This window comes from Mesoplodon bidens, assembly GCF_964165515.1.
Source record: "Mesoplodon bidens genome assembly, chromosome: 15".
Classification (NCBI taxonomy): domain Eukaryota; kingdom Metazoa; phylum Chordata; class Mammalia; order Artiodactyla; family Ziphiidae; genus Mesoplodon; species Mesoplodon bidens.
Window position 1 is genome coordinate 42,306,393 of NC_138171.1, and position 26,904 is coordinate 42,333,296.

General features: G+C 43.2%; 1 protein-coding gene across 1 annotated transcript in view; it reads right to left on the bottom strand.

The window, feature by feature from the left end:
• CALN1 (calneuron 1) overlaps positions 1–26,904 on the bottom strand; it is a gene marked incomplete at both ends in the record, with an annotated part of 447,810 nt that overhangs the window by 148,502 nt on the left and 272,404 nt on the right. Inside the window, one exon of the mRNA XM_081255249.1 lies at positions 13,983–14,095. Coding sequence (XP_081111375.1) covers positions 13,983–14,095 — 113 coding nt within the window. The remainder of the gene's footprint in view (positions 1–13,982; positions 14,096–26,904) is intronic.

The window sequence follows — 26,904 nt, forward strand, 5'->3', positions numbered from 1 at the left end:
AATTCACTATTAATAGCAACAAAACCCTCAATTTAAGAATCTGGGAACATGGCTGTCCAAAAGAAAGACTACATTTCCCAACATGCCTTGCTGCTGGGTGTGGCAACATAACCAACTTCTGGTCAAACACGTGACTAACTTCTGGCCAAGGGAACATAAGTAGAAGTGCTGGGTGCAACTTCTTCAAACACTTGTGCTCCCTTTCCCTTCCTTGGCTTTCTGATGGGTGGAACGCAGATATGGACGTAAACCACATGGATAGGGCAACACTCTAGGATTTCAGAACAATGAACCAGATGGCAGCAGAGAACTTGGTGAGAGTGATTTATATCTGCTTCTATTCTGTTTGCACCACTGTTAGATTGCTCTCAAACACATTCCGCTGAACCTAGATCCCAACGCAGAGCCCATGGTGTCCCACAAGAGCTGATCTCTACCCCAGCATCTCCAACCTCATCTCCAACCACTTGCCCACCAAGCTGGAGTCAAGCTTCTCCCTCCTCAGGGCCCTAGAATTTGCTGTTGCCTCCCGGTGGTGAGCACTTCCCCCACAGCTTGCACAGCTGGACCTTCCTCACGAGTTAGGGGTAAGTTCAAACATCACCTCCTCAGAGCAGTCTTCTCTTCACACTCTGTTTAAAGCTGTGTAGTACCTACCCTGACTGCCCTCGATTATATCATCCTATTTTATGTACTTCAAAGAACTTAATATTACCTGAGTTTATTTTATTTATTATTATCTGTTGCTTTAAGGTCTATCTCTCCCCTACCCTCTACACTAGAATATAAATTCCATGAGAACAAGAGACTTGTCTCTTGTTCACCACTATATCCATGCTGGCCCATAGAGGCTTTCAATAACACACACACACACACACACACACACACACACACAGAGAACATGACAGAAACAGAATTCAGATAGACCTTAATACTATCAATCTAAGACAGATTGAATAGATATAAAATAAACCAGGACATTCAAGATTTTAATTATTACTGGAAAGGGGGCATATATCAATAGTTTTATTTCCTACAAACTGTGAAAGCAGTGTATTCAGTTGCCATGTTTCATTTGCAGAAACTGAACACATACTGAGATGCAGTAAATGAACACAGTAGATAGCATGAAGAAGCGATGACATAAGTGATCTTCTATGACTACAGTGCAATAAATGATAAATTAATAACAAATGTTTAAACATAGTATGAAGTAATATTATCCCAAATAAATATTGAGTGAAGAAAGATATTAATTATAATTACAGACCATATAATTACAGACCAATGGTAGACACTACATATCAAAATCTCAGGATGGTGATAAAGCTATACTAAGAGGAAAATTCACATCTGAATTCTTTCATGAATAAAAAAAGACAAAAATAGGTGAAATAGTCATTTAATGCATAAGTTTATAAATAATAACAACAAAAAAATAGGAAAAAGGAAGTGAAGGTCATAGTTGAAAATACCAGAATAGGAAACAGGAAAAAAAAAAAGAATTGTTAATTAAGTTGAAGAGTACATTTTTTCCAAAAAATCAATAAAATAGACAAATTTCTGGCAAATCAGATTAATAAAAAATGAGAAAAACAAAAATTACAATTAAGAGAGGCTATAACGATGGTAAAATAGTACTTGCAAAGAAAATTTTAAACAATACTATGTACAAGTAAATGCTAATAAATTAAGTAATTTTGAGAAATTGGAAACTTCTTGAAGATAATACAAAATTTCAAAGTAGAGTAACGAATAATTAAAACTTATCATTAAGAAATACCTCAAGGGCTTCCCTGGTGGCACAGTGGTTGAGAGCCCGCCTGCCGGTGCAGGGGACACGGGTTCGTGCCCCGGTCCGGGAAGATCCCACATGCCGCATAGCGGCTGGGCCCGTGAGCCATGTCTGCTGAGCCTGCGCGTCCGGAGCCTGTGCTCCGCAACGGGAGAGGCCACAACAGTGAGAGGCCCGCGTACCACACACACACAAAAAAGAAATACCTCAAAAAAACAAAAATATCCCCAAACCAAAACCGAAAACCCTACCACTAGATCAAGGTAGTTTTATGAACTAACCTGCTCAAATTTAAGGTCATAAATAAATTCCATACTGTAGAATTTATTGTAGATCACCAAAAAGAAAGTTGACAAATTAATTTTATCATGCTAGAATAGCTATGTTTCAAAACCTGACAATGACACTTATAATTTTGTGCAAACTACAGGCTCCTTTTATTTATGAATACAGATGAAAAAAATCAAAATTGATGGCAAATCAAAGTTTTAACTTACACTAGAAATTTAAATTATATTAAGAAAATGACCTGCCATAACAGCAAATGTAAATTAGGGAATTTAGTAATCATTAAATCATATCAGTAAGTGAAAACAAGAATAATCACATGATCCTCTTATTAGAGATTAATAATTTTACATTTGGTAAAAGCAATCATATATTCACAATTTAAAAAACTATTGGTAAGTAAGATGTCAATTTCCTAATGTCACATTTCACCCTTCTTGTATATTACTAATAAACAGGTTTCAGTCAATACAAATGGAACTAAGATAGACACTGCCAGAAAGGAGGAAACAAAATCACTGCAATTTGTGGACAAAGTCACAGCAGACATAGAGAACCTAAGAAAATCTCTAATTCTGTAATAAGAATTTGCTAATTCTCTCATGAGTGAATTCAGTAAGGAAGCAAGATAAAAGCCAGAATCCCCCAAACTGCTTTCCACTATACTGGCAGAAAGTGGTTAGAAACATGCAATGAAAAAATCCTATTTGCAATAGTAAAAATAAAAATAAAAATAGACAGTGGTACTGCCACAAGCAAGCATGGGGTCTACAGCTCAGTGCACAGCCAAGGGAGGGCCAGGAGCTTGGACCAGATGGAAGAGTTACTGTGATCACTTCTCCCTGCCACCCCGGTGCATCTGTGAACCTCAGAAACTCGGTCCTGTGGCATCAAGATCATTGGAGCCATGGTCAGAAGGTGTGTCTAGCAAATACTGTATGATATCACTTATGTGTAGAATCTAAATTCGTCAAACTCATAGAAGCAGGCAGTGGTATGGTGGTTGCCAGCGGCTGGGAATAGAGGTGGAGAGGTGATGGTCAAAGGGTACAAAGTTTCAGTTGTAAAAACTAAACAGAAACCTCAATTAAGTAGAGTTGGGAGACCAGAAGGGGGAGCTCTCATGCCCTGTGATGATAGCAGAGCCCAAGAAGACTCATTTCCTGGCAAGAAAAGCCCTGGACCCTTTGTTTACTATAGCCCTCCCAACTTCCTTTTCCTCTCTATAAAAATGTCTCCTTCCCTTGCCATGGGGGGGGTTTGCACGTGGCTCACCATGGTTGCAGACCCTGAATTACAATTCTCTGCTGATCCTCATCCCAAATAAACCCACCTTTGCTGGAGAAATATCTGGCAGTATGTTTATTTCAGGTCAACATAAGAAAAGTTCTGGAGATCTATTATACGGCATAGTGCCTATAGCTAACAATATTGTATACTTAAAATTTGCTGAGAGGGTAGATCTTATGTTAAGTGTTCTTACCACACACAAATAACAACAAAAACAACAATAATAATAAGGTAAGAGAAATCCTCAGGGGGAAATGGATATGTTTATGGCCTTGATGGTAGTGATGATTTCACAGGTGTATAGTTATCCCCAAACTCTTTGAGCTGTGTACATTAAATATGTACAGCTTTTTATATGTCAATCATAACTCAAGAAAATGGTTTTTTTAAAAAAGTGCCACCAGGACACCACCCCTGAAGCACAGGAGACCCTTGTCCCCTTCAGAAGCCTGCCTTTGGGTGCCATTTGTGGGTTTTAGAGGATTCATCTGCCTGACCGCAAGAGGTCCCCATGGGCTTCAACACCTGCCTTGTTCCTTTCTCTGCTCCCTCTGAACTTGAATGCAAGCTTCTACCATTGATAGAATCAGTCCCCATTTAGGTATCTTTTAATGAAAATGTATGCTTTTCTGAGGTCTACAGTATATACATATTACATATAAACCCTGTGTGTTAGATCCTTAAGGGTAAGTAGATTGAATAAAAGAAAATAACTTTACATAAAACTTGGGAAGATTTCATTGGACATAAGAACTAAGTTACTGGTGCCAGGACTTTCCTGATAATATGACCAGTACCTTTTTCCTCTTTTTGGCTTAGGTAACTTGTCAACCCAACCCAGCCACAGACCCATCATGAAATTATTTAGAAATGATATTTAAAATTACTTTCAATTTATTTTTCTGATTATGAAATCAATTCAGACATTCTTCTAAAGGGTAAGTTTTCGGCATACTGAATGGATATAAGGTAACTGATATAGTGGGAGGCTGCAGCCGGCCGCGGGCATCCTGTGGCTTCTACAACAAGGGGCCACCTAGCTGATTTGGGTGGTGGCTGCCTCTCAGAGGCTTCAGCCTGAATTCCTTTCCTCCTGGCAGCTGGTGGTTGCCATTTTGACTAGATGCTTTTGTGTACTCTCATGTAAAGTTTGTGCTTTATTTACAGTGGGCAAGTGTATTAGAAAATTCAATCACGTTTTTTGCCACTGAAAACAGTTGTTTTACAATGTGATTTTGTTAATTTGAGATTTCGATAACTTTGCTGAATAATAACAGAATAGATCCTATGGCCAAATTGCAGAAATTTTGGAAAATACATACAAGGACAAAGAAAATTTACATTCACCTTTATTCCAATCCATAATAATTAGTAGCGTCAGAATTATTACATTTGCCCACTGGACAGCTACATGTAAAAGAATGAAATTAGAACACTTCCTAACACCATACACAAAAATAAACTCAAAATGGATTAAAGACCTAAATATAAGGCCAAACACTATAAAACTCTTAGAGGAAAACATAGGCAGAACACTCTATGACATAAATCATAGCAAGATCCTTTTTGACCCACCTCCTAGAGAAATGAAAATAAAAACAAAAATAAACAAATGGGACCTAATGAAACTTAAAAGCTTTTGCACAGCAAAGGAAACCATAAACAAGACAAAAAGACAACCCTCAGAATGGGAGAAAATATTTGCAAACGAAGCAACTGACAAAGGATTAATCTACAAAGTATACAAGCAGCTCATGCAGCTCAATATCAATAAAACAAACAACCCAATCCAAAAATGGGCAGAAGACCTAAATAGACATTTCTCCAAAGAAGATATACAGATTGCCAACAAACACATGAAAGGATGCTCAACATCACTAATCATTAGAGAAATGCAAATCAAAACTACAATGAGGTATCACCTCACACCAGTCAGAACGGCCATCATCAAAAAATCTACAAACAACAAATGCTGGAGAGGGTGCAGAGAAAAGGGAAACCTCTTGCACTGTTGGTGGGAATGTAAATTGATACAGCCACTATGGAGAACAGTATGGAGGTTCCTCAAAAAACTAAAAATAGAACTACCATATGACCCAGCAATCCCACTACTGGGCATATACCCTGAGAAATCCATAATTCAAGAAGAGTCATGTACCACAGTGTTCATTGCAGCACTATTTACAGTAGCCAGGACATGGAAGCAACCTAAGTGTCCATCGACAGATGAATGGATAAAGAAGATGTGGCACATATATACAATGGAATATTACTCACCCATAAAAGGAAATGAAATTGAGTTATTTGTAGTGAGGTGGATGGACCTCGAGTCTGTCATACAGAGTGAAGTAAGTCAGAAAGAGAAAAACAAATACCGTATGCTAACACATATATATGGAATCTAAAAAAAAAAAAAGGTTCTGAAGGACCTAGGGGCAGGACAGGAATAAAGATGCAGACATAGAGAATGGACTTGAGGACACGGGGAGAGGGAAGGGTAAGCTGGGATAAAGTGAGAGAGTGGCTTTGAGGTATATACAGTATCAAATGTAAAATAGATAGCTAGTGGGAAGCAGCCGTATAGCACAGGGAGATCACCTCGGTGCTTTGTGTCCACCTAGAGGGGTGGGATAGGGAGGGTGGGAAGGAGACGTAAGAGGGAGGGGATATGGGGATATATGTATACGTATAGCTGATTCACTTTGTTATACATCAGAAACTAATACAACAATGTAAAGCAATTATACTCCAATAAAGATGTTAAAAAGAAAAGAATTATTACATTTTCCCGTTTTTGTCTCTGTATGAATATACAAGGATATATAATAGATGTAGAACAGCAATGTAATTATACTATAAATTAAGTCGCTAGACTGTAAAGTGAAAATATTATTTTAAATAATTGTACAATATTCTATCTTTGTAAGTGCATTTTTCTACATCTCTGACTAATTTCATATGCAGAGTCTTAGATGTAGAATTATTTTTAATTATAGGGTTTAACATTGGAAAAGTTGTAGCTAAGTATCACCAAATAGTTTTCAGAAAAGTTTTACCATGTACATTTCTACCAGTAGTATACGAGTTTGCCCATTTTATCTTACTCTTGGCAGTACTATTATCATATGTTTTATTCTTTTCCAACGTGATAGGTGAAAACTGTTATCCAATTACTATTTTAGTTTATATTCCTTAGATTTCTAGTGAGGTTGAAAATTGTTTTAGTATGTTTGTTTAAAGTATCAATTGTCTGTTATTCCTTATCCCATTTTTCTATTGCCATATCTAGAGGTTTTCATATTTTTTAGAAATGTTCTTCACATATGGGGATATATATAGTCCCCATATTATATATAATGTATATATAATATATATATTATATATATTATATTATATTATATTATATTATATTATATTATATTAATAAATATTTGACTAGCTGGGGACCTTAGCCTATTAATTGCTGTATTTTTCCTATTACTTTTTGAAATATTCTTTCAACTTAATAGTTTAACAGTTTTTATTTATGATTCTTCCATTGCTTTAATGCTTAGAAAGGCATTTCCTGCTTAGAAAATTAGTTATATGTTGACATGTAATTCCTCCATCTTTTAAAAACAGTTGAAACATATACTGTTATATAGACTGAAGGCCAATGACGCTTATGAATATGGATAAATGAAGGAAAAACCCATATTACCAAGGTCTGAGCAGTAAGCCTGACCAGATGCCCGCCCTGTATGCCAGGATCACTGAAACCTCAGCGGCTCTCAGACTTGAGGGAGCATGAGAGTCACCTGGAGGGCGTATTGAACTCCCGGAAGCCGGCCCCACCCTGGAGTTTCCGGTTCAGTGTTTCTGGGGTGAGGTCCAGGAATTTGCATTTCTAACGAGTCCCAGGTGATGCTGATGCGGCTCAGGAACCACACTTTGAGACCCACCTTGAGACACTAATGTTTTCCACGCTCCATATTTCACAAGCAGTAAAATCGCTTTGGGGATTCAAATGTTCGCTGTCAGTCTAACAGGCCTCGTGATGCGCATGGCTGCTGAAAGCTATTTAGCTTCCATGAGATGATTAAGAACAGCAAACTCTGACGGAGTGGGACGTTGACAAAATACTGGGGGGAGGACCATCCTGTTGGTGCCAGATTGGATGTGAGGAGAGACTCTGCCTGCTAGAATGCAAGGTATCCTTCAAAGAACAAAAGTCAAAGTCCTGGAATTTTCTAGGTCTTGGCCCCGTGCAACAAATACCTTATATGAATGAATATGATTTCTTCTGTTTCATTTGCTTTCCCTGCAAATTTTATCCACAGTCGACCTCATGGGACAGGTAATCTACAGTTTCACAGATGAAAACACTGTAGGTATTCAATAAATATTTGACTAGCTGGGGACTATATTTTCTTCCCTTTAATTTTCTTTTTCTGATTATAGAACTAATGCATGCCTGTTGTCAAGCTTTTGAAAAATACAGAAGGATGTGATCACTCATCATCCTATCACATGAAACATCACTGTCAATGTTTTGATATATTTCTTTCCAGTTCTTTTATGCATAACAGATTTGGGATCATACTGTACCCGGAGCTTTGTGTAATGTTTCTTTCCTGTGTTGTGAACATGGAATGTCAAGTATTCTGAACTGAGTCAAGAAATTTACAGATTTTTTTTTGATATGGACCATTTTTAAAAAGTCTTTATTGAATCTGTTACAATATTGCTTCTGTTTTATGTTTTGGTTTTTTGGCCCTGAGGCATGTGGGATCTTAGCTCCCCAACCAGGGATCGAAACTGCACCCCCTGCATTGGAAGGTGAAGTCTTAACTACTGGACTGCCTGGGAAGTCCCGAGTCAAGAATTTTAAACTGAGCTCCCTGTGCATCTCAGCCATGGCCCTGGAACCAGCGCATGAAATGTCCCAAGCTAAAGCCTGGGACCTGGGCTGGGGAGGATTGGCCTCTGGATCAGAGCATGGAACAGAGATCAAGAGTCTAGGACCAAACCAGAAATGGAAACCCGAAAAGACATGAGGCCAGAGTAAGAATTTGGGATGGAGGGACAGAAGCCAAGCATGGAGAGGTACCTGGGGAGCAGCTGCAGGTATTGTATTTCCCCAGCTGTGTCTTATCCCACCAGTGGGGCAGGAATGGACAGCTGGAAAGGATGCTGAGCGGGCCTGTGGGTGAAGTCAGGGTGGCAAGCAGGCCTTGATCTGGACCAAATCTGGGGACGGGTACCCCAGGCACTTTTTTTTTTTTTTGTGGTACGCGGGCCTCTCACTGCTGTGGCCTCTCCCGTTGCGGAGCACAGGCTCCGGACGTGCAGGCTCAGCAGCCATGGCTCACGGGCCCAGCCGCTCCGCGGCATGTGGGATCTTCCCAGACTGGGGCACAAACCCGTGTCCCCTGCATCGGCAGGCGGACTCTCAGCCACTGCACCACTAGGGAAGCCCTCAGGCACTTTTATGTTAGGATAACTTTCAGTGTCTTGGACATTGCACATAGCTGTGAGATAAACTAGCTATGATAACGACCTGCTTGCATACGGGCAAGCGAAGGGTACTCTGGAGCACAAAGACCAGGCAGCCCTGTGAGTTTCTTAGTTCTTGATCTCCAGCCCCAGATCCGTTCCCACACATCCAGCACCATCCAGTGAACAGACCCATTTGCTTAAATATTAATATTTCATTTCTTAAGTCAGAAACTCTGAGTCAAGTCTCAATGAATGAAGTTGGATTGTGAATAAGATAAAAATGTGAGTCAAGAAGCCGACACCACTGGCTCCTCTCCTAGCTAAGGGCAGGACTCATCTCTCTCTTCAGAGGGAGAAGAGTTTAATGGAAGTATTGGCTGGACCTAGGATAGATCAGTAGAGCTGCATGATCTCCCGTGATGCTTGTCATTTCCTTTGCCATTGTGTGCTGTGTGCAAGCTCACGGCGGAACCCAGCTAGCACAGCGCTGGAGGTCAAGGAGGAGAAAAGATGAAGGGTTGCCGTGGGGTCTCAGGTGAACCTGAGATGCAGATGCTCCACCACCCGGGAGCATTTGTTGCATTAAAGACACATTCTTGGGCACAGGTGGCCTCATGGTGTGTGGTGCGAGTGACTGGCGGAACAAAGTGACTTTGAGGACCCTGTTCCCCTGCGATTGCAATGGACCTGAAGCAATGAGCATGAAAGCCCTCCCCGCCCATCCTGAGCCTGGCCCCCTCAGCCCCTCCCTCCCCTCCTCTCTACCATTAACATATACCAAGTCTTAAGGCTGATTTCAAAAATAATTTCACAGGCCCTGCTCAACTACATCACAGCAGTAACAGCCAACACACAGGACTTTGATGAGTGAAGGGAAAGAAGACAATAAGAATTTCACAAGTTATTATTATTTTCTACATAAGAGAGAGGTTCTGAACTGGCTACCAAGAAAGCTGTGAGCCTCACACCCAGAGGACTGAGTATCCTGGAAGGATGGAGACTCTGAGTCGTAGCCCTCAGACCAGCCTCTTTGGAAAGGAGGCTGCATTAATAGCCAATTACATTCCACCCTCACTGATACCAATTTCTCACAAAGAGCCAGAGGCTCAAAACTTTTGGGATGAGCACCAACCGATAAATAGCTGTCTTTGCAGAATCCCATTTTATTTTATTTTACCCTTGGCACTGTAGGCTAGCATGCCAGGAAGGAGCGAGCACTGAGAGCCGATTTAATTAGCAAGGTGAGCCTAGGGCCTGGTGGGATCACTTCTCAGAACACAGAGAACAGCCATGGTCACAGTTTTCCTCTAAGGTAGGAAGAAACCAAAGCCTAGGGAAAATGAAAGGCTGTGGCAGCAATGTCGGGGCAGAAGTTGAAGTCCAATTACAGAATCATCCCCCTTTGTGGTAGCCAGTCTCCAAGGTGGTCCCCAATGACCCCTGCCTCCCGGTAATCACTGGGAGGTGGTCCTCTCCCCACTGAATGGGGATGACCTGTGTAACCAATAGGATATTGCAGAAATGATGGAGTTTGACTTCCAGTGCTAGGTCATAAAAGACATGACAGCTTCTGCCTCGTACTCTCTTGACTCATTTGTTTTTCTGGAAGCCAGCTGTCATGTCACGAGGACACTCAAGCAGCACCACGGAGAGGTCCTGAGGCCTCCTGCCAACGGCCAGCATCACCTTGCCAGCCACATGAGCAAGCACCTGAGAGCACATTCTCCAGCCCGAGTCAAGCCTTCAGATGATCACAGTCCCAACCAGCATTTTGACGGCAACCTCATCAGAGACCCTGAACCAGAACCACCCAGGTAAGCTGCTATTGAATTCCTGACCCACAGAAAGTTAGCTAGTAAATACTTACTGTTTTATGTCACTAGCTTTTGGTGTAATATATTATGCAGCAATAGATCACTAATATGGCCTTCCAAGTGTACCATCATGTCTGTTTCCACAGGAAACTGATTTTGTCCCTCACAGGAAGCCTTGTCAGTGTCTCAAATGGATGGTCTTCTCCTTTCTAGAATATCAGTAACTCCTGATATCAAAATCTCCTGCCTGGAAGTTCAGAGGCAGAAAGCTGCCTTTCTTCTGCTCCTCTTCTAGACCATCTTAAACCACAGCAGCAAAATAAACACTCACGTGTACACAGATGCACATGCACACATACACCTGTGCACACATAGAGCTTTCTTTTAAACCTGAAAAATCACTCAAGTGCTGGGGATATGAGCTTTTTTTCCAGGAAGGACCAGATGCTCTGGATGTTCTGAGTACAGTTTTCTCACACTGTCACTGAATGGGCAGACGGGGTGGGGGGCAGGCAGCAGAGGAGGCTGACTATCAAGAATGGGTTGATGGTCTTTCTCCTTTGCTAGTCGTCAAAGTCTGAGCTGGGTGAGCAACAGCAGGAGAGGAAGTCACAGACACCAGTCCACACGGTCCCACATTCATTTAGATATTTCAGAATTGAATTTTCCCCTTTTATTCTCTTTTTCCCATCCCATTTATCATCCTGGGTGAGGGGGAGGGTCTTTGGTAAGGCAAAACCACAGAGACTTCATGAGCATAGTAGCATGTCCCAATTATGCATGAGACAATCAATATATTATAAAAGAAATATTTCCTCATGTAGATGCTCTACTGGGAAGAATCTGGCAGATGTGAGGCCTCCACTTAAGATATAATTAAGTACCTGCAGCTCCCTTCCCTTCAGGATCGGGGCCAGGAAGAATGCTTAGAGCCTGGAAGGGCTTGCAGCATCCTTCTAGGCTAGAGTGGGTCCTGAAGGCAGAGGCAAAGGGTAGAAAGCATTCAGAGGGGGCAATACAGGAGCACAGGGAAGAAGAGAAACCGAGAAGAGAAGCAACTCCCAGATGTCCAAACAGAGTACATCTGTATGGGCTGCAAGATGCCAGGTGGGAAATAATGTTTCTCTGTCTTGTTAACTATATGCTCACTTTTTTTTTTTTTTTTTTTTGCTGCACCGTGTGGCATGTGGGATTTTAGTTCCCTGACCAGGTATCGAACCCCTGCCCCCTGTATTGGAAGCACGCAGTCTTAACCACTGGATCCCCAGGGAAGTCCCACTACGTGCTCACTTTTGATTTTGGCCAGGAGAGTCTACCCGTCTATCTTTCCACATCAGAAGGTTACCTGAGCGCTGAAATATTCTGATAATGTGGCCAGTAGGGTCAGGGAGGTCCTTCTCTAGGGAGAGTCAGGGCTGATCTCAACCACAGGGAGATGATGATGTTCTCCTGATGGGTATCAGCAGTGTGGAGGTCAGACGCCATGTCTCACTCTCCCCTGCCCTGGATATCCTCCAGGACCAGGTCCTGTCTCTCTGGTCATCTTCAGGTATATGACTTCCCTTGTTGAGCTCATCCTTGACTCTAATTTCACCCACTAGCTCTGATGAATTCCAAATCTGGGTTCCCAGCCCTGGCCTCTCGCCCATGATCCATCCTTGATTTCAGCGGTGCATAGGCTTTCCTTGGTGACTGACCCTCAACGTGTCCAATTTAGAATTCAACTCCACAAAGACGTCTTTTCTCCATGATCGTATTCCTGGCAGTAGTAGCCAGTTGGGAAACTTGGAGTCCGTCATCTCAACCCTTCTTTCCTCAGGCTCTAAATCCACTCTGCCAGTGGGTCCTGAGCTCTTTCCCTTTCAACCGTATCTTCCTCATGGTCAATGACTTTCCTGTGCTCATTGCCTCCACCTTTTTTCAAACTCTCATTGTGACAGGCTGGGGATGCTCTCTTTTCTTTCTTTTCTTACTTAATCCCCCACTTATTTCAAGGTTTGAAGCAAGTACCCCCACTTCCTGAAGCCTTATCTGACCTCTCAAGACGACATGTGTCTCCTTTCTTGAACTTCTATTCATTTTATTTAAAAAAAAGTTATTGAGGGTCTGCTGAGTACATGGGCTAACTGCTGAGGGCACCACAACAATGAAGTCCCTGGCTGCAAGGAGATTACAGTCTAGTAACCATCAAGCCAAACAATTACTCTTTGTTTTCTCTCTTAGTTGTGTTTCCCCAACCAAATTCTTAAATAGCCAGGGCTGTGTCTTAAGCATCTTTTGTAAAACCCATAGTGACTGTTAGACTACAAGGCCAGTAACAAGTTCTTACTAAGTACTTGTTGGTTATATGTAAGATGGGTAGCAGAATAAGACTAGAGATACATGTCAACTGCAATCCTTATCTAGAGATACAGAGAATTATCTTTGGTTAAGGAAAAAAACACATCAAGAAATTAAAGAAACCACACCATGTTTGAATGGTATTTTACATGTTTAAACAATAATTCAATTTAACTTGACAAATTAACTCGATTTTTTTTTCTTTTTTCTTTTTTTTGGCTACGCTGCGCAGCATGTGTGATCACACTTCCCTGACCAGGGATTGAACCCGTGCCCCCTGCAGTGGAAGCACAGAGTCCTAACCACTGGACCACCAGGGGAGTCCCTAATTTTTTAAAATAATTATTGATGAGTCATTCCCCAAATTCCATAGTCACAAAATAAGAGTCACATTTTAAGACTAAACAACTAATATAGAGAAATGATTTATAGCACAATTAATAATTTGAAGGTATTATTTGGAATTTCCTAAGAGATTTTACAAGATAGAAATAGAAGCAAATTGAGAAGCATCAAATGCAAATTTTTAGATAAAACCATTCTGTCCTATTAAGAGCATTGCTAGAGTCCAAACACACAAGGCAACCATGCCATCCTCCCAGCAAGGATCTGCTGGAACCAGGGACAGAGTAGGCTCAGGTAATACCAATATGTCCTTTCTAAGTGTCCCCAGGAAAAAGTCTTTTGTGAATCAGAAGTGGAGGAATCTCATTTCTCCAAAATGTAAAACTATTTTTGATATAAGGGAAAATAGGGAGATATTTCACTCTTCCAAGCCTTAAATGAGTATAGTTTTAATTCTTTGTTCAGAGGGCCTAGTATGGATCTCAACTTAGATGTCCAGTTCAAGGAATGTATGTCACTCAAGCCCAGAAGGGAGCTTCATGTGCTGAACAGAAGCTGAAGAATTCACAGTCAAATGTTAGTCCCAGACGCGTTTACTGTCAAACTTAATTTTTCAAAAAATTCTTACTCACCTGCCAGAATATGCTGTCTATTGTGTTCCCAAGAAAACCATCACGACCTTCTGAAGACACCAGTTTGGGGCCAAGAATTGTCATGAATTCATCAAAATCCACCTGACCGTCCCCTGGAAGGAGAAGATATAAATACGAGTTGAAAAGTAGCTGAAATTGACCTACTGTACCCAATGAAATAAACATCTCCATGCTTTTCTCCATGGCATGAGCTCAATCAATGAAGAGCTGAAACCATTTCTGAAAATTGGGCTTCATTCTTAAAATACCAAAAGAAATACAAGAAATTGGCAACCGTTAGCACCTCTAATACCACATATTCCTAATCATTTGTCAGTATTTGTGTCTAAATGCCCAACCAACACTTCCCACTTAAATGGCCACAACTTCACACCTGCTGTACCTGGACCCCAAATTGCCCAGCTGTACAGGAGAGAAATCACATCTTCATCCCTATCTCTTCCTTCATCCTTGTCAATCACACATAAATTTAGTCATCAAGTCTTACTGATTTCACTTCTTAAATATCTGTGGCTGCTCTACCTTTTTTGTTAATACAATTGCTAGTCCATTTCCAAAATGACTGTGGTGGGAAAATGCTTCCAAGAATGAATGTTCCTAGTTATAATTACAATGTTACTAGTAGAATGGCTTTTGCCCTCATACTCTCACCTCCACACTCTCTTCCAGACAGTTGAGTTTACTTCCCCAAAGCATATGTGACCGTGCTTTTTCCCCCAAAGCATATCTGACCATGCTTTATAAACTTCAAAGGCATCTTTGACCAAAAATAAGGAAACCACCTCAGTATGGTATTCAAGTCCCACTATTCCTTTTGACACACTTTGCTTCTCACCTCTGCACAAAATGCCATGCTCTTTCAGAGTTCCATACCTCTGTACATTCTGTTCCCTCTATCCAGGATGCCCTTCCCCATTTGTCTCCCTGGTGATCTCTAACTTGTTCTATACAATGGAGCTTAAATATCCTGTGCTCTTTTTGTATTTCTCCTGACCCTTCCTCATCTCACTAGACAGAGTTGGGCACTTTCTTCTGTCCCTTCTACTAATTTAGTGTGCATCTATTTAGAACAGATCACCCTCTATCTCAGCCACTAATTTGCACACCTATCTCCCACCTGGATTGTGAGCTCTGCAAGGCCAGGGACCCAGTCTGAAACTTCTTTATATCTGACACCATGGTAGGCACTCAATATGCACTTAGAGAATGAATGACATCTCTTGCTTGTTTGTTTTTCCTTTGCTCAGTTCAGCATGCATTGGATCTTTCATACTAGAGCTGACACTGACCAAAGGTGAACTTGAGCCAAATTAGACAAAATTAGACCTTCAGAGTATTGTCTGAGCCTCAATGACTCATCAGTGTGGCATTCTGCACCCTTGGGATGGCTCAGGAGGGTGTCTCCACCAAGAGCTCACCACATCTTGGCCCCAGGCAGGGAGGACAGTCCAGGTGTCTGCATACATGTTTGCCAAAGTGCAGACACATAAATCCACTCCTGGAGTGCAATCGCCTTCCAAGAGCCTTCATTGGAAACCTATTTTCAAAAGTCAAGCAGACGTCATCATCAAGACGTCAATAATTCAGAACAGACAGTCCAGGAACAGATCCCAGTGTAGATAAAACTTCCCAGAGGACAGGGGAAGCATGACACATCAGTAGGATGGACGACTGAGAGGAAACTGATGTATCTCTCACCTGTCAGCAAGATGAAAGGATCCAAAATTTCACCTTGGCTGGTCATCATAAGATGGCTAATTCAAGAGACAATGAGTTAGCATCTTGCCTTTCAAATCAGCACATACTTATAAAAAGAATACTGCTCAGTGCTGGCAGAGATGCAGATAAGAGATGGACTCTCTGACGCATCTCTGGGGATATTCACCCAGATATTGACTAGCAGTATTCAAGATGCTGTAACATTCTGGTTCTTTTGGACCTAACAACTTCACTTTTAAAGAAAAAGACAAAGCAAGGAAATGAACTTAAATGCAGACCAAGATGTTTGCCCAAAGATAAGTCATCCAGTATTTGTGAAAGTGGAAAGTTGGAAGCTGGAGGAAGATGAGAATGGCCCAGTCTTGCTGGCATTCATACTGAGCGAGAACCATGAGGCTCGGACCACCACACTTGTTATATACATGCACTAACCCCCAGCTCACCCCAAGCCACTCCCACTAGTCAAAGCTGGTTCTGGATGGCCAAAAATCTCAGGCCAGAGGGTGCATTCTCAAGAGAGAGAGCATCACCTTCCGTGAGATGGAAAGTGATGCTTAGGGGACCAAAAATAACTTAGATATTATGGTTTGTGGCCCTTCTAACGTCACAGTGTATAAACAGATATACATACAGTATATCTGTGAAATTATAATAAAATGCCATGGGCTTAGGGCAACTAGGGAAACAAGTTTCTTTTTTTTTTTTTTTGTGGTACGCGGGCCTCTCACTGTTGTGGCCTCTCCCGTTGCGGAGCACAGGCTCCGGACGCGCAGGCTCAGCGGCCATGGCTCACGGGCCCAGCCGCTCCGCGGCATGTGGGATCTTCCCGAACCAGGGCACGAACCTGCATCCCCTGCATCGGCAGGCGGACTCTCAACCACTGCGCCACCAGGGAAGCCCCCCCCATTTTTTAAAAATATCATTGAGCCAAGGGAGATTCCTGCAGGCCCATAGTTGGAGAAATAATCAGGGTGGGGCCCCCTCACCTATCTCTCTCTCTCTCTCTCGGCATCTTCTCAGCTCTGGCTCCTGAGTATGTGTGTACATTGCACATTTTCTGCAGACCTTCAGTACACAAAGACTCCTCCTTTCACATACACAGCTCGACCTCAGACCTGCCAGCAGTACAAGGTTCTATTCAGATTTAGACTGAGGAAAAGCTGCCTTCAGCAGATCCTAGTTTGCAGGACAACTAGGACTGGCAACACCCCACAAGCTATCAATGCTGTTCCCAGAAGTCTGGCCCCCATGTGCCCACCCTCTCCCTGCATCCATTCCAGGAGACCTGAGAAGAATACAATCTCAGAGAGCAGTTTCTCCCTAAGTCCCTTGAACAGAAACCAGCCCCAGGCCGAGGCAAGGTCTGGGAAGTCTGATGATGATCTTGACATCTAACATACTGAGCAGTCACCATGCCGTGGCATCATTTAAAGAAATCGCCACACCCTAGTTCATTTAAGGCTGCCAGCGGCCCATTTTACAGATGAGAAAACTGAAGCACAGAGAGGTTCAGTCACTTGCAGAAGCTCACACAGGGGAGCAGAGCTGGGATTCCAAACCCAGCAGTCTGCCTGTGCTTTCGCTGTCTCTCAGGAGGCCGGGCGATGTGTCGTCTGTCAGAACACTGTTCCCTCTGATCCCAGCGTTCCCTGGCTGGGGAGTGCAAAGGCTGCCTGGCACACAGAGGCAAACTGAAATCTAAGTTGCTCTTTTGGGTCTCGGGTCAGCTGCTGGAGGTCTTTCTTAAGCATTTAAAAGAATGACGATAAGTAATAGGAAATACTGATTTAACATTTGCGATATGCCAGACACTGAACTCAAGGCCTTACATATATTATTGTTGGATTCTATCCCAACACTATGAATAGGTTCCACCCTTCCACATTTTGCCCTTGAGAAAATTTTGGCAAGAAGAGGTTAAAAGGAACTAGGTCAAGGCTGGGCAGCTAGTAGGCATCAGCAAAGGGATCAGCTTGGAACCCCTGATGCTAACCCCATGTAGCAAAGCCTCCCTCTGTGCCAGAGGCCCCAGCATCATTCCTAGCCCAGGTTCATATCTCTCTTCCAAGTTTGAGAGTTTAATATGCTTTCCTATCTGGGCCTTTGGGAAGAAATTTAGTAGGAATTTGGGAGGATGGCCTTTAGGGGCATTAATGCAAATGACCACTGCCTGAAAGCTATTTGTTCCCCAAACTGCCATTCTGCCTGCAGTGAGGGTCTCAGTAATTCTCCTTGGATGGTCAATACTTTGAGGACCCAGGTCTCTCACATACAACCCTCCAGGCATCCTCTTCCACCAAAAGAATTGGTCTGACGAATGAGGCCTGTGCAGGCCTAGCAGCATGACATGAGGCTGGCTTCTGGATTCACAGTCCCCTAAAAACAAAATGGGTATCTTCCCAGACTCCCCAACCTTTCACAGAATGCAGTGGATTCTGAATGCAAAAACTTTATTTGGTTAAATTGTTTTACGAATCTTGAACAGGCAAGTAAGTGCCGAGTGAAAGAATGAAATTCACGCCTACAGGGCCTTAGTCCCCCTCCACAAGCCTCCAAATATCATGATCCGCTTAGCAAGACACGCGGGAAGCTAACCTGCCCGGGACTGTGTCTGATTGCTTCCCACTGCTATGTAAGTCAGAGTAATGAACTTGAACGAGGGCAGGAAGCCGAGGGAGGGCTAGGACTGCACAACATTCGTTAAGACCAACCAGCTGAAACTTTCACCAAGAGGTAAAATAACAGTAAAAATCACAGCAAAATAAAAGGAAGGAAAGGCATATACAGAAAAAATGATGGGCTCAGAAGGGTAATGAGGAGACAGATTAGGAGGAAGAAGAAATGTCTGCCTGAGACTCCGTTCAAATCAACTGACTCAATTCCAAAAGCATGCCTACAAAGGAGCGGGCGATGTACGGTGGGGGCAAGAAAGAGACGAATAGACACAGGCTTACTTCCAGGAGGTTGCGGTCCGAAACCTGGGACAGAATCAAGTGGGAGCTGGGACTTACCTAGAAGCACCGAGCTAGGGCTGCACCAAGCTGGGAGCAAAGGCTCCAATTAGGAAATTCTCAGTGGCTCGGCAGTGAGCCCTCAAGGGAGGGAAGGTTCTAACGAGCTGAAAGGGGAGATGAGGTGAGCACCCTGAACAACGTGGGGCCCCCAGGAAGGATGGAAGGTGGCTGGAGCAGCAACCACCCTTCCTTCACGCTGGATCGAGTGTTCCTATGGGAAGAGAACAGGACGAGATAAGCACTGCTGGTCCTCGATGCAGAGTCAGTGGAAAGGGTCCAAGTGGGGAGTAAGAGCATCACCCACCACCAACACCATCCAGTGAAATTCTTTTGCCTAATGCTTCAACCTCTCATAAAGTGTTAGGGACTGAACTATGCCTAGATTCATCGGCTGAAGCCCTAACTACCCCCACCACCACCAAGTGTGACTGTATTTGGAGACAAAGACTTGAAGGAGGTAATTAAGGTTAAATGAGGTCATAAGGGTGGGGCCCTAATCCAATAGGACTGGTGTCCTTATAAGGAGCGGAAGAGACACCAGGAGTGCAAGCACAGAGGAAAGACCATGTGAGGACACAGCGAGAGGGTGGCCATCTGCAAGCCAAAGAGTGAGCTCCCACCAGAAACCAACCCTGTCAGGACCTTAGTCTTGGATTTCCAGCCCCTGGAACTGAGAGGAATACAGTTCTGTTGTTTAAGCCACCCAGTCTATGCCGTTTTATTACGGCAGCCCGAGCTAACTAACACATCAAGGTAGGGAAGAACAATGGGCTCTTGGGAGACTTGGCGCTTTTTTCACTGTTCCTGTGAGTTAGAGCCTAAAATTGAGACTTATGGGACTTCCTTGGTGGTCCAGTGGTTAAGATTTCACGTTCCCAATGCAGGGGGCATGGGTTGGATCTCTGGTCGGGGAACTAAGATACCACATGCCACGTGGCACATCCAAAAAAACATAATAAAAATTTTTTAAATTTTTTAATAAAAGAAAGTAAAATAGAGACTTAAGAGTGCCATTTTGATATCCTGTTACAGTCTATGTAAGAGGCAGGAGAAAGGCACTGGAAAGGAAGAGTTTGAGAGGAGAACCAAGCCCTAGATAACAGGGGAGACCAAGATTCAGTAAGGGACTGGCAGTTAGCCTCCAGTAGTGTTGAATGCCACAGGGGACCCAGTAGGATGAAGGCTAAGAAAGGGACATTGTAAGGATGATGACTGGACCTGGTGGGGGGGCAAAACCAAGCCCTTGTCCCAACAACAGCACCTGAATTTTTACAGAAAAGGGGCTCAGGAGCAGCGCTTTGGTTGGAAGGGGTCTACAGCTCTTCGGGCGGGATACATATTAGAGGGATCACACCCTGGATCACTGGGCTATGTATTGGAGGCATCTCAAGACCCACACCCAAGTTCAACAGCTCACTAAGAGATTCCCAGGACTCAGCATATAGTCCTACTCACAGCTATGATTTATTACCATGAAAGATTAGAAAGCACAATTATCAAAGAGAAAAGGTGACTGGGGTGAAGTCTGGAGGAAACCAGGCACAAGTTTCCAGAATTCTCTCCCAGTGGAGTCAAGAGAACATGCTTAATTCCGCCAGCAATGAGCAGTGGCAACATAGCGAAATCCCATCCAGCAGGAGAGCTCATTAGAGTCCCGTTGTCCAAGGTATTTATTGGGGGCTGGTCAGGTAGGCAATCTGTCCCTGGCATGGACTAAAAGTCAAGACTCCCAGAAGGAAAGCAGGTGCTTAAACATAAACCATATTGTACGTACAGTTTAGGTACAGTGAGCCACTTGTTTCTTTTAGGAATGACGGGGATGCTCCCCAAACCCAATCTCCCAGACACCAGCAGAGGGCTAACCTTGCAAGTAGGACTTTCAAAGGATAGCCCGTTGTGTTAACTCTTTTTTTTTTTTTTGAAAGATATTTGCCATGTATTTCTTCTTTAGGTCTTTTTTTATTAATTTATTTATTTTTATGTTTATTTTTGGCTGTGTTGGGTCTTCGTTTCTGTGCGAGGGCTTTCTCTAGTTGCGGCAAGCGGGGTCCACTCTTCATCGTGGTGCGCAGGCCTCTCAGTATCGTGGCCTCTCGTTGCGGAGCACAGGCGCCAGATGCACAGGCTCAGTAGTTGTGGCTCACGGGCCTAGTTGCTCTGCAGCATGTGGGATCTTCCCAGACCAGGGCTCGAACCCATGTCCCCTGCATTAGCAGGCAGATTCTCAACCACTGCACTACCAGGGAAGCCCATTAACTCTTTTCTGAACACACCTCTACCTTCATTCTAAGGTCTTGGGTCATCGAGCCAAGACCACAGAAATCTGGGGAAATCAACATTTACACCTAGAACAGGAAGAGATGCACAGCTTCTCATGGTTCAGAGTCCCTAATAATTGACCTCGCAGTGGCTGGTGACACAAGGGACAGTCTTCCTAGATCCGAGAGGCTTGACTCTGTGCAGCAACCCGGCTTGGCCATTCTTCTGAAAGGACTAGCACAGTCTCTCCAACCTCTGCTTCTGCTCACAGAATTTTACATACGTCAAGTCCTCCTAGTTCCTGAACCACCCCATCCTCAACCTGTTGGTCAAAGCATCACCAAGGCCCAGACAACCCCAAGCAGTGCACCTGCCTTCAGCATCCCAGGAAGCCTGTTTCCCATGAGAGCTGAACATTAAGCAGAGTTTTTACATCTATTATATAACCCAGAGTAACAGAAAAGATGTTTTTACTTCCACTTTACCCGTGAATGGGAAATAGCAATTGACCACAGTAGAACGAGAAAGTCGAGCAGTAGTGGTGGTGAAGGGGGGTTGGTGGAGGCTGGTGGCACCTCCTAGCACTGCCACTACCCATTCTCACTTCTCCTCCAAAGAGGAGCAGGAGCTAATCAATAGAGCTGGCTCTCAGGAGGTGTGCAAAGATTGTGCTCACAGCTGGGGCTCACACCCCTGGTAGTGTTTCTCATCAATGCTATAGGTTCATTCAAGCCTGGTCTGCTCTGAGTAAGCCCAGCCATCCTACCTCCTCTCTTATTTTCTACATGGGGATACAGGCCATGAATAAGGTTGAATATAAAGGAGCACTTTATTTCTTATTCCTACTGCTCTTATGCACACGTCTCCCTCAGGGATCCATGTGGAAGAGAAACTGTCAAGACAAGACAGACCATGCATCTTACTAGCACCAAATCCGCCTTCTACTCCAATAGCTGCAAGGTCATTTCTAAACTTCAGAGAATAGTTTTGACTTAAAAGTTTCTGATCTGAAATACATTAGGGAATAAGTTATGAGAAAATGGATACTGTGACTACAGAATAATCTTGACTTCAGGATTAAGAAGAACAGATACTGAGCACCTTTTCATGGACCTGTTGGCCACCTGGATGTCTTCTTTGGAAAAAAAATCTATTTTGTTCTGTCCATATTTAAATCAGATTGTTCGGGTCTTTTTGGTTAATGAGTTGGATGATGTTGTTTAAGGGTACAGACTTCCAACTAGTGGAGAAATAAGTCCTGGAGATCTAACACACACTAAGTGATTGTAGCCAACAAAACTGTATTATAAACATTAAATTTGCTAAGAGAATAGATCTTAATTGTTCCCAATATTAGAAGAAAATAATTCTGTGACATGATAGAGGTGTTAGCTAACGCTACTCTGATAATCATACTGCAGTATAAATGTATCAAGTAAAAAAAGAATGAAGATAATTTCTAATGTGTCTTCACTCAACTTTCTGTTAAAGAGTCCATGAAACTAGAAAAAGACCAAAAAATCACAGAAGTTCTAACAGCTGAGGCCACCCATCAATCACTTGAAAAAAACCTAGGGAAATGTTTACCAACCACAGCCTCGGTGAAGCAGATGGAGAAATAAAACTGGTGGTCTGTGCAGGCTGCACTCTTGGCAAAGGAGCTGCAGCACCTGCCAAAAAGTGGTAGGAAGAGGCATGAGCCTCATACCCAGTCAGAGACCCAGACTCTGCAAACCTAGAAACCCAGGCAACCAGGTCCCAAGCGTGTGTGCCTGGGCTGCTAGGAAGTCTGGCACCTTGTCCTCGTCTCTTGTCATCCCTTTTCTCTCCTTCCCTGGTACCTCCCTTTCAACCTCCATTTGTAGCTACAACCCCAGCATATCACAAGAGTGGAAGTTCCAGCACTGGCCAGCATCATGCTGTAGGCTCCAGTCTCCATGCCCTAAGCAGGGCAGAGACAGTAGGAACCCAGAGTGTAATAAGTGTTGGGAATTATCATTTTTTAATATGATGCTTCTTGATCATGATTCTTTCACCATAATTCTCAGATTTACAGAAGTGGCAAGTGGAAGCAGAATAACAATCTCTGTCCAGTATTCTTTTACTGAATACTTACTAGCCACTAGAAACTGCACAAGGTACTGCACACTTCTACCCCATAACTGGATATTCTGAAACCCAAGTGGGAAAAGAACGTGGTCAGTGACACCCACACATGCTGATGGTTGGCCAATGCTGAGACCCGGGTCTCCACGTTAAGAATTGAAAACTAAGGGAAAAAATTGGGATTAGTCCAGAAGAGAAGAGAAACATTATCCTGAACACCCAAAGAAAAATTTATTCCCAAAAGTCACTCACTATTAGAAAGAGAAGAAAGCTTAAGGAACACCTGTTTGTATTCTCACTATGACAGATGAAAACAGCCCTATGCAAACAAGAGGTTGTACAGACATATGAGGTTGAGGTGAAAGGCAAGAGGCCAAGACATGAATGGAACGAAGAGGGACCTGGCGTCAGTGAGGAGAAAATGTGAGGACACCAACAATGCTCTAGCAAAGTCAAGGTCTACTTGGGATCCACTGGCAGAAAACTACACCTTCTAACTCAAGCCAACAAATAGGTACCCAAACCCATTATGTGAGAGCCATTGTGCTAGGTGTGGGGATGCTGAATGAATGTGGAGGACATCAGCACTGTTATCTAGGAAATTAGAGTTCAGCTGGGAAGAGAGAAAAACAAGGCATCACGGGTGTGTGTCGACTATAAAAGGGGAAGTGTTACAAAGGCCAAAAGCAGAGAAATTCGATATGGTCTAGGACAGTAGTCTCCAAGGTGGGAGCAAGGCAAGGGATGCTCAAGAGCACTCACCGTGGTGCCAGAAAAAGTATCACAAGCTCCATACTTATCTTTTTACTTTTTGGTATGTGTTATGAGGTCCAAAATATATTAGTAGAGTAGTGCCTGCACGTAATATGATAAATAAGGAAGGAGGGGAGGGTGCACGAGCTGAGAAGGGCAGAAAAGAGGGGTCCCTGTGTACTGGGAAAGCCAAAATCTGCACATTATGAACTTGCTACTTATACACTTCTACTTGGTATACTCCTTTGTCTGTTACTTAAAAGTAGTGTATTAGTATATTAACTTTATGTAGGCAAACATAAGTGCTATTTGGAAAATATAATGTCATAGTATGTGGGGGGAGGGGAGCAATTGCAGTAGCAGTAATAAAAGTAGCCACTGAGGGGCTTCCCTGGTGGCGCAGTGGTTGAGAGTCCGCCTGCTGATGCAGGGGACACGGGTCCGTGCCCCGGTCTGGGAAGATCCCACATGCCGCAGAGCAGCTGGGCCCGTGAGCCATGGCTGCTGAGCCTGCATGTCTGGAGCCTATGCTCCACAACGGGAGAAGCCACAACAGTGAGAGGCCCGCGTACCGCAAAAATAAATAAATAAATAAATAAAAAATAAAAGTAGCCATTTCAGCAGCAGCAGAGACAATTATAGGAATAACCTATAGCCCTAAGTTATTCTAAATAAAGACAGAGGGAAATAAGAGAGAAATGAAATGATGAAAGAGAAGATGATAGAGATGAAAGACAGAAATTGGAGACTTGAATTTCACAAGGGGGAAAAACATGAGAATACTCAAATGTACAATAATGAGATTTTCCTGAGCAGAGAGAGAAAAGATTTTGATATACTATCATTCAGTAGCAGATCAGGTGGACAAAAATTAATAACGGTTGCCGTTTATTAGGGCAAGCTGCAGGCCAAACACCCTGCTGAGATATTTTTTACCTAAGGGGCCACATTTACTTCTCACAACAACAGTGAAAGATAGAGATTGACGTCCCCATTTTACTAAGGCATATAGGAGGTTCCCTTATTAGGTCACCTGTATAAGATTATGCCATTAATTGTAACAAAATCCAGATTTGAACCCTGGTTGATCTTGACTCTGCATTTGCCCTTTCCTTTTGGCTATGTTGTCTTTAAAGACGATAATTTAAGTAATACAATTGCAATTACTATATCATCAGCCACATACTGAATGCTGTGGCAAACAAAGGCTACACCTATCAAAACATCTGTGAAACATTTATAAATGTAGGATTACATGCAAAATAACAGAGAGAACATCAACTAATTCTCCAGAGCTGAAATGAGCAGGCTACATTCTCCTACTCAAACCCAAAGAAAGTAGGACTTCATAGTAAACACTTAAGCAGAAATCCTTAAACCTCTCTGGAACTGAAAAACACTCTCCTAACCAATGAAGAATACAGTAAGTCCCCTACATACGAACCTTCAAGTTTCAAACTTTCAAAGATGCAAACGTGCATTCACATGTCCAATCACATAAGTTAGTTCGCATGTCTAGCATGCATTGTCACGTGCATGCATCCTCTACAAGTGGTTGTGCTTTTGTGTACTTTACTGTACAGTTCTGTATAGAGTACTGTAGTACAGTATCTTTATTTGAAGCTAGCTCTGCAAGAGGACGACTTCACTGAACTCCTTGCTATGCAACACAAGGAGCTTACTAATGAAGACCTGATGGAATTGGAGGCCCAGAGAAAGGACGAAGAGAGAGACAAGAGGAAGAAGAAATAACTGAAGAACTGAAAAGATTCATGATGCGGGAAATGGCAGTGCAATTTTGTTTGTTTGAGGAGGCACTGTTGGTTTTTGAGGCACAGGACCCAAACATAGAACGGTACACGAAGGTTGCAGCAGCCTTTCAGAATGCAATCCAGTGCTACCATGTCATCTATGATGAGAAAAAAGGAGCTACTACCCAGACATCACTGGATCGTTTTTCAAGATGGTAGATAGAATTGAATCCAGCAAGGAACCAGAACCTGTGCCATCAACGTTAGGCGTGAGTGAAATTGAAGCTTGCCCTCCATCTCCTATTGCTGACGATCCTTAAGGCTCTACCATCCCCCACCTCCTCTCTCTCCTCCAGTCAGTAACTCTTCTTGCTTGTTCACTTGATACCAGCCCCTGTATGCCAGCTGTTGTCCTGTACTACTGTACTTTTCAAGGTACTCTACTGTAAGATTAGAAATGTTTTCTTTATTTTTTGTGTTTGTTTGTTTTTTACACATTATTTGTATGAAAATTATTATAAACCAATTACAGTAGAGTACTATATAGCTGATTGTGTTAGTTGGGTACCTAGGCTAACTTTGTTGGACTTATGAACAAACTGGACTTATGGACATGCTCTTGGGATGGAATTCGTTCATATATAGGGAACTTACTGTACAATTTTGAGGTAATTTTTAAAGAAAATGGCAATAAGAACATTACATATCTCAACTATGTAGGTATTAATCAAAGCTGTCCTCAGAGGTAAATTCAAAGCATTAAAAGTGCCCCGGAGGAAGATGGCGGAAGAGTAAGACGCGGAGATCACCTTCCTCCCCACAAATACATCAGAAATTCATCTACACGTGGAACAACTCCTACAGAACACCTACTGAACGCTGACAGAAGACCTCAGACCCCCCCCCAAAAGGCAAGAAACTCCCCACATACCTGGGTAGGGCAAAAGAAAAAAAGAATAAACAGAGACAATAGGATAGGGACGGGACCTGCACCAGTGGGAGGGAGCCGTGAAGGAGGAAAGGTTTCCACACACTACAAGCCCCTTCGCGGGCGGAGACTGCAGGTGGCGGAGGGGGAAAGCTTCGGAGTAGCGGAGGAGAGCACAGCAACAGGGGTGTGGAGGGCAAAGCGGAGAGATTCCGGCACAGAGGATCGGTGCCCTCAGGCACACACCAGCCCGAGAGGCTTGTCTGCTCGGCCGCCGGGGCAGGCGGGTCTGGGAGCTGAGGCTCGGGTATCGGCTTTCAGTCGGAGCGCAGGGAGAGGACTGGGGCTGGCGGCAGGAAGAGAGCCTGAAG